The sequence below is a fragment of the Mangifera indica genome, chromosome 3 (genome assembly GCF_011075055.1).
Source record: "Mangifera indica cultivar Alphonso chromosome 3, CATAS_Mindica_2.1, whole genome shotgun sequence".
NCBI lineage: Eukaryota > Viridiplantae > Streptophyta > Magnoliopsida > Sapindales > Anacardiaceae > Mangifera > Mangifera indica.
Genome location: NC_058139.1, coordinates 22,751,065 through 22,760,190, shown reverse-complemented (window position 1 = coordinate 22,760,190; position 9,126 = coordinate 22,751,065). Strand labels below are relative to the sequence as shown.

Sequence of the window (9,126 nt, the reverse complement as noted above, 5' to 3'; positions counted from 1 at the left end):
TTTTATATCTAATTTTTTCTTTGTATTTACTTCACATAACCGTAATTAATATCATGACCTATTTTTATATCAATATCACTAATAACTAAATTATATTTACGGATTTTTATATATATAATTTTAATATATAAATGATATATTATTATATAATTTTATAATTTAAAATAAAAATAAAATAATATATAATTATTTGATAATATATCATCTATAATGTATATATATAGATATAAAAATTTTCAAAAATATTATAGGATATTAATTATTTAATTTGAAAAAATAAAAGAAAAACCCAAAGTATTGATATACGTAAGCCAAAAAGAATTAAAAAAAAAGGTTTTAGACGACAGAATCTTACACGTGGACCCCCTCATTTCTGTTTCCTTTTTATTTTTTATTCATTACCTCCGTTAACGTCATAGTAAGTGTTACAAACTCAACTTTGATACGACATTGCATTTCCCAATATTTAAACATTTTTTAATAATAAAATTATATATACATATATTTATATATAATTTAAGTATATAAATAATATATTATTAATTAAATAATTTTAAATTAAAAATAAATAATATTTAATTTAATAATAATAAATTATTTAATCAACTAAATTATAAATCAGATATATATATATATATATATAAATGGCCGGCTACAATTTATTAACTTTACCGTCAATTAAACCAATCATATCAGTTAAAATTTTATCAATCCGATAAACTCAGATTCAAGGAAAGACTAAAATTTTATCAATTTGATAACCTCAAGTTTAAGCCGGAATTCTCTTTTAAGCTAATTAAGCCGAACTCGAATGAACCAATAGTATAATACATTAAATTTGAATAATAATTGAACGGTCAAGATTTTATAGTTGTATATAAACGTTCCCTTGGAGGCCTTCCAGTACGCGCCACTTGCCGGTTGGTATGTCTCCTGTCTCCTCTCTGCCCTCTCGTCATTCTCTTGTCTTAGCTGAAATTTTCAGAGTCATCTTCTTTCTTTCTTTCTTTCTTAATTGCACGGAGTCTCCACAGTAGGAGGTATTTTCAGTCCATGGAGGTATTTTCAGTCCATGCTTTTCTAAAAAAGCAGTATTCCGTCAAAATCAACGTGTACTTATTCAAACTGATAACTCCAGCTTCAATTTGAACTTTATTTTTGGATCTAATTCAGATCATCTCGTGTTGTTTCACTGTTCTTTCTCTTTTGTTTGATCGGTGAGTTAAGCTGGTTCTCTGCAGCTCGGTGAAACTCTATGCTTGAATTGTTTACTCCTGTTTGGTGGTGAGATATATATATATAGTGGTTAAAAAAATTAAATAAATGTAGGTGAAAAGCAGCGTAGTATCTTTTATTTTTTATTGTTGTATTTGTCTATATGGAGGTTCTTTTTTAAAAAAATAAAAAATTTTGTGTATACTTGTATTTCAATTTTTTTTCTTTCTTTTGTATTTTACTAAGCAGGCAATGAACCTTTGAAATTTTCATTTCTATTTTCTTTCGCTCAACTAGAATTTTCTCGGCAACCAAACAGAACAATAAACATTTCTTTAGTTCATCATTGAAATGATATGAAACTCACTTTGTATATATATGTTTTGCAGGGGCTGCTTTGTATGTGAATGACAGAATTTTCTAAAGGCTTCAAGAGAGTTTGATGTTCGCTATTGAATTTTGTTACTTCTAGATGGCGATAGACTTAGGTTCTCTGATGGATAGATCTTTAGCAATCTACACGTCCGATCATAAATCAGTGATGTCAATGAACTTGTTCGTTGCACTTCTTTGCGCATGTATTATTATCGGTCATTTACTGGAGAAAACTCGCTGGATGAACGAGTCAATCACGGCTCTAGTTATTGTGAGTTTCTATATTTTGACAGTAGATTATTGCTAAAGAGATTCAATTGGTGGAATTAAACTTGACTTTGTGTGAGCTTATGTCAGGGTTTGGGTACCGGTGCTGTTATTTTGCTGGCAACTGCACGAAGGAGTTCACATATCTTGGTGTTTAGTGAAGATTTGTTCTTCATTTATCTTCTTCCACCTATTATATTTAATGCAGGGTGAGTTGGGTTATCCATAATTTCACTTCATTTCTCTTTTTCATTTCCCTCTTTTTTAATTTGGTTATAACATCTTAATTAACCATATCTAGTTTAATGTATTCAATTTAATCTGGATTTTACTTATGATTTTTCAGTTTGACATGATTTCTATTGAAACTGGTTGTCACATTATAGCTGTTGACTGAACAGAAATCAAGGTGCTGCTAGATTATTATCTTTGAAGTTTTCTTAATCAAACAAAGGAGGTCCATACGATACTTCCATTTTATTAGAGCATGAAAGCTCAGAAACAAAGTTGCAATAGAAGAAACTATCTGGTTTGAACTAGTAAAGAAGAAAAAAAAATCTAAACATTTGGTTTATCTGCCACAGAACAATGTAACTGAGTTTCAATGTCACGGAAGCTGCTTGAATCATTAAACCATAAATTAGTGTGTGCCATTTTCCATTGAAAATAGGAGCCCTAGGGTAATTCACTTTTCATATCCATTTTGATGCTGCTACTGACTGATTATATTTTCGGTTGATGATGTTGTGAGACTATATCAGTGGAAACAACCAAAATTTGTTAGTATGTCAGATACAATAGTTGGTGATGGTTGATCCTTTTCTGCCTACCAGGTTCCAGGTGAAGAAGAAGCAATTTTTTCGCAACTTTATGACCATTATGTTGTTTGGGGCAGTTGGCACTCTTATATCTTTTACAATCATATCATTAGGTATGCTAAAAAACTTCATGTATCCATCTGTTGAGTTTCTTGTGCTTGTGTGCAGAAATTAAAAGAAGTCTTTCTTACCAGTCATATGGTTTATCAAAACTATATTTGTAGCTGTATTTATATTGGATTGACCAAGCAGGAAATCTCATCCATGTGATTAGTGGCGAATTCCTCACTGCAGCCTGTGCATTTTGATAAAATAAGTGGTATTCAGTAGTGCTTAATACATCTTTTCTTTTTTTCCTTTATCAAACTACAGAACTATGTAAAATTGCCCCAAAGGTTTGTTGACAACTAAGGGAGTTTTGTCATGTTTTTTCTCAAGTTCCAACTTCAAAATGCAGAGAGCGGAAATGTATATCACTCCTAAGAGCTATTCATGGATGAATGAATTCAATGATCTCATTTATTCTCAATTCTTTCTTGATGTGTATAAATGAAGAAGGAAACTATTGCATCAAGATCTTATACATATGAATGCATGCCATATATCACAACACATAATTTTTTGAGTTTTGATTCACTATAGCGTAATTTGGTCATGCTATCTGTTAATCAATTTTTCCATATTTTGACTCAGGTGCTATACACTTTTTCAAGAAAATGAATATTGGGACCCTTGAAATTGGAGATTATCTTGGTATAGTCAATTCCAATCTATCTATATAAACATTTATTTTGTCTCACAAAAGTTGGATAAATTCCTTCTTGTTTACTCTTCTTCTCCCTTAATTGCAGCAATTGGAGCAATATTTGCTGCTACAGATTCAGTTTGCACCTTGCAGGTAAAGTGCAGGCAAAGTGCTGTCAAGTTGCAACTTAAGCTGAACAACGCTGCTAAGTTCAATTATCTGTATTGTGCAGGTTCTTAATCAGGATGAGACGCCTTTATTGTACAGTCTGGTGTTCGGGGAAGGAGTGGTAAATGATGCCACATCTGTAGTTCTTTTCAAAGCAATCCAGAGTTTTGACCTCTCTCACAACAACTCAAGCATAGCTTTGCAATTTCTTGGAAATTTTATGTATTTATTTATTGCAAGTACAATGCTAGGGGTTTTGGTAAGTCTCTGCACTTCCCTTTGTTTGTGCTTGCTTGGGATTTTCTATTTTTATTCATGGCCTTTTTCTTTGTGTCATGCAGGTTGGATTGCTTAGTGCATACATTATCAAAAAACTGTATATTGGCAGGTTTGTAAAGAAGCGTCATAATGGTCAGTTTGCAATTTCTTTGTTTGGGGAACATTGAGGTTCCTAATCACTGTTCAGTGGATCCAAAAACGTGGAACAGAGTTCTTGCCAATCATATTAGTCATGTTAAGAGGTGCAATTGAGTTGAGCCAAATAATGCTTGGCTTGAGCTCCACTCAATTACCTTAAGACAAAGTTTAAGCTTGAGCTTATCAAGTTGATGAGATCTTGGCTTGAATTTGGGACAAGATTGATCAACTTGAGCTCACCTAAAAATTATAATTATCCCCTTTAATTTTTAAATTATTACATTTAATCACGATAGCTTACATATTTCTAATTACCTTCTTATACTTAAGTCAAAAAATAAGATTTTGAGAATGTAATTTAAACTTTTAGGATCTTACTAACATTTATTCAAACCAAATTGTAAGCTTGCGAACTCAACGAGTTGACCATCCTCAAGCTTGAGTTTAGTTCGATTAATCAATTGAGCTGATCCCCAAGAGTTACACCCCCAGTAATGCTGCAAGCGGTCCCATATTTCTCCTTGCCATCGGTCATCTTGACTTCTTCAGGTCCTAGGTTCTTTCCCACTTGAGTGTCTTGAGCTTTATTTCTCTGGCAATTAATTAAAAGAAAAATATAACTGAATAGGATATATTTTCCTCTATCTCTGTCCACATCCATTGTTTTACTCTCTGTTCACCATGTTGATATTGCATGTGCAAGTTTTCGAAATGTCAAGTTTAGACATTAAACATATTGTTGTTATTTCTAGGTAGTGTTTTAATGCCTTTTATTTTCCAATAACACCAGGAACTCTACTGATCGTGAAGTTGCTCTGATGATACTCATGGCTTACCTTTCATATATGCTGGCAGAAGTAAGACTTCTAACTACTTGTTGGACACTTCTCTTTTGATGCATTCTATGAGGAACTTGCTCAAATTACCTCAAATCACTCCCAAGCACCTCACATAGCCAGCACACACAAAACAACACCCAAAAAGAACCCTCCACTAAATTTTATATATTCTCAACTGGACAATTCCGGTTATTTAAGAAGCTGGTGCTCTCTACTTTTGGCTATTTGATAGACTGGAACTCTCCCTATATTGTCTAGCTTTTGAGAGGTTACTCTTACCATCTATCTGCCAAAGGATGCCCAAATAAAACCCAAATCTTCTCCCTTCTCTCCTTCCTTGTTATCTCTTTTATGCTTTCTCATTTCATAATTGCCTATACATGTTTCATAATTGCTCAATCTCATTTTATAATTGCCTATACATGTTTCATAATCCAATCTCGTTTCATAACTGTCTATGCATATTTCACCTAAATATTAATCCTAGCACCTTTATGGTTTTATTTCTTAATTTGTAGTTCGATGATATAAAAGTGATAGTTATTATTTTCTACTTGCAGCTACTCTACTTAAGTGGCATTCTCACTGTATTTTTCTGTGGGATTGTTATGTCACACTACACATGGCATAATGTCACTGAACGTTCAAGAGTGACAACCAAGTATGCATATCTCATCTCTTACAATTATCAATCAGAATGTATAGGTTAATCGAAACTGCCATTTTATTAATTTTTTGTTGCTCCTCACCATTATTGTAGGCATGCTTTTGCCACTTTGTCATTTGTTGCTGAGACCTTTATCTTCCTTTACGTTGGCATGGATGCCTTGGACATTGAGAAGTGGAGCGTTGTAAGTGATAGGTGAGTATTATTAGAAGAAACTTAGTCGCCAGTTTTTATCTTTAATTGAACATGGGATGATGTTTTTTCCTTCTTTATTTTCCATGGCAGCCCTGGAAAATCAGTTGGGGTAAGTGCAATACTGTTGGGACTGGTTATTGTTGGAAGAGCAGCCTTTGTTTTCCCCTTGTCCTTCTTATCCAACCTGACAAAGAAATCTCCATATGAAAAACTTGACTTAAGGCAACAAGTAAGAGTTTTGATCCACTATAACTTCATTTTTCCACTACCACTTAACAAAATAATGTTTAAATTTCGGTTTTTCAGGTTACCATTTGGTGGGCTGGTCTGATGCGTGGTGCTGTTTCTATGGCACTAGCTTATAATCAGGTATGACAACTGAATAGTGTCCTTCTCCGTTAACCAAAAGCTAAAAATAGGTTTGTTGCTTCTAATTTATGCTTCAAGAATTAAGGATGGATTTGAATTGAGTTAAACATGAGTTTAGTTCAATATAAGGGAAGTTGAGTTCGAGCCGAAGATCAAACTCAATGAGTTTTGAAAGATATGAGCTTGAGCTCAACTCACATGGGTTCAGTATTGTAAATACGAGTTTAAGCTGAAGTTCAATAAATTTAAAAAAAACGACATCATTTTGAATTTATCATCATTTTGTATTGTTTACATAATGTAATACTTGAGCAAAATAACATCATTTTACCTACATACATGAGCCACTCTCAAGCCTATTGCGTGGAGCACTACCATGAGTCGAGCTTGACTTGAGCTCAATGGTGCCATATACCTATAACTCGAGCTCAAACTCAACTTATGACCACTCATCTTAAGCTTGGGGGAGCCGAATTGACAACCAGGCTTGAGCTAGCTCATTTAGAATCCACCTAACTAGTTTCATTTTATGGCCTGTGCTTTAGATGCAATAATTGGGATGAACAATACTACTCTGGCTTAAATTACCAAATGTTTGAATAAACTGCATGGTAAAATTAATAGACTTTGCAATTATGGATTTGCCTTGATCTAATTAACCTGTGTTACAATTTGTTTATGTCTTATTACTCTCTAGCAGATATACATTTGTAGACAAAAGCGGCAGTGGAATTACTTGATTAACTTTGTTATTCTTGCAGTTTACTAGTTTTGGTCATACTAAGCTGCACGGGAATGCGATCATGATCACCAGTACAATCACCGTTGTTCTTTTCAGCACAATTGTAAGTCGTTCCCTCATCTTAAAACAGCATCTGGAAAGGAAACCTACAGTTCATTTCATTTGTTAAGTAGGGCTGGTCTTGGGTTTTAACTCTGGCTCGGCTCAGTTGAGCTTAGCTCAAGTTTGTATAGATTAAGTTTGAGCCAAAGTTTTAGCCTCGGTTGGTAATTGAATTGAACTAGAATTGAGTTGAATGATTGTCAAAATAGTGTTGTTTTGATTATTATAAAAACAATAAAATTATGTATACTCACTTTTGAGTATTTAATCGAGTATCCAAATAATGTGTTATCATTTGATTAGATAATTTTGAAGTAAGAAATATCTAATCACATGATAACACAATATTTGGATATCCAATTTGATACTCAAAACCGAGTGTACATGAGATTGCTTTTATAAAAATGATGTTGTTTTGACAATAAGTTAGTTTGAAACTCGAGCCTAGACATGCTAGCTTGGTGAACGCACGAAAAAATGGCCGAATCCGATACTGTACAGGGTGCCGGTCCGACCATTACTGTTCACATAATTATTAAAATAATTAAATAATAATAATGCATTTTTATTGAAATTAATAGTCGGCTCGACATGATGCGGCTTCACCCGACCCTATCACATAAGGTCAAGCCACAAACTTTATGTATTTTTGGGGTTAGCTCAACCCCGAGGCTCGGTGGGTTGCATCAAAGTCGACCCAACCCACTAACACCTCTACCCAAGCCACACACGGAAATCACAAATTGAGTTTCGAGCTTCAAGCTTCTCCACTGAGCTAAACTCGAGCTTCTCTTTAATACAGCTCAATAAACTCGAATCAAGTGTAAATCTTCTTATTATCTATTTGAATCAAACTCAAACTAGCATATTATCGAGTGGACTTACATTGTTGGATTCTTGCAGGTGTTTGGGTTGTTGACTAAACCACTAGTGAGGATTTTGCTTCCTCCCTCAGAAAGACTATCCAGAATGGTGTCTTCTGAGCCGTGTACTCCCAAATCCTTCACTGTGCCACTTCTTGGGAACGGACACGACTCAGAAGCTAATCACAGAAATGAAAATGTGTCACGTCCAAACAGCCTAAGAATGCTGTTGACCGCCCCATCTTACACTGTTCATGACTGTTGGCGAAAATTCGATGACACTTTCATGCGACCTGTGTTTGGTGGCCGAGGATTTGTACCTGTAGTTCCTGGCGAACCACTTGAACAAAGTGTTGGCCAATGGCAGTGAGAAGGGAATTCAAAGCGACAAAGGTACTAATTTATGGTAACTTTTAGCGTCTGCCTGGGCTTAAGAGTGGCTTCGAGTGTGCCATTTTGTAGATGGCAAAAGGATTTTTGGAATTGGGGGTTTTGACAATTTCGACTGGGACTAGCGGCAGTCTGCCTTTGATTTTGATTGTGGGGGTGATTCTCAAATTTTGTTGTCTATATTAGTTGCCTCAAGATTGTGTTCACATTAGCAATAAAACTATGTACAATGAGTATTAATTTGAGTATCAATGATGATGTGTTATCACGTGATTATGTAATTTTGAATTAAAAATAAAATAATATTTAGTCTCATGATGATACATTATTATTTATATTAAAATTAATATTCATTATAATTGTACATAACATTGCTCTTCATGGCAACGCTGAGCATTGTCACTAGTAAGATTTCTACCTGAGTTCTGTATTGATTGTAATCCAATATTATATGAATTTTGATTATGATAGTCGTTTCTTAGAGTGTGATAAGAATACTGAGGAGCTTGATTAGAATCTATAATAACTAATTTGAATTTGATTTAAATTAATAATGACTAATTTAAGTTTAAATAAGTAGAAGATGTCAGAGGTCAACTAATGAGATGAATAATGTCATTTTAGTGGGATTTGAGACTCAATTTTATCTCAAATTTGGTTGAAATTGAGTCAAACATTAAGTTAAGCTAAGTTGAGACATTTTGGATCTAATTTAATCTCTAGTTGAGATTTGAAAACCCAAAGTTTCTCCACTAGAAATTTATACTTTTGAATGTAGAATTTTAATCTTATATTTGCCACATTCTACGACTTTGGCATTGAACATAGGATTTAAATCTTATATTTATCACGTTCTGCAACTTCGATGTTCACACGGATTGATAGGAGGACAAACGAACTTTGAGAAACCCATGGATATAAAAACTAATTCATATTAAATAATATAAAGTCATA

The 9,126-nt window shown here is 33.6% G+C and overlaps 1 protein-coding gene across 5 annotated transcripts; it reads left to right on the top strand.

The window, feature by feature from the left end:
• The first annotated feature begins 918 nt into the window (after nt 1–918).
• LOC123210502 (sodium/hydrogen exchanger 2-like) lies at nt 919–8,642 on the top strand. 5 transcript variants are annotated; one of them, XM_044628893.1, is made up of 15 exons: nt 919–1,040; nt 1,605–1,861; nt 1,948–2,066; nt 2,691–2,788; nt 3,369–3,428; nt 3,527–3,573; nt 3,653–3,847; nt 3,930–3,976; nt 4,796–4,862; nt 5,405–5,505; nt 5,605–5,706; nt 5,797–5,935; nt 6,013–6,075; nt 6,837–6,920; nt 7,823–8,642. In XM_044628893.1, the coding sequence occupies exons 2-15, from the start codon at nt 1,688–1,690 to the stop codon at nt 8,150–8,152; spliced, it is 1,626 nt and encodes a 541-aa protein (XP_044484828.1). In that variant the 5' UTR covers nt 919–1,040; nt 1,605–1,687; the 3' UTR covers nt 8,153–8,642. The 5 variants fall into 5 exon arrangements, with proteins under 5 accessions (XP_044484828.1, XP_044484825.1, XP_044484826.1 ...); XM_044628890.1 differs by lacking the exon at nt 919–1,040 and adding an exon at nt 1,047–1,217; XM_044628891.1 differs by lacking the exon at nt 919–1,040 and adding an exon at nt 1,047–1,284.
• The last annotated feature ends 484 nt before the right edge of the window (nt 8,643–9,126 follow it).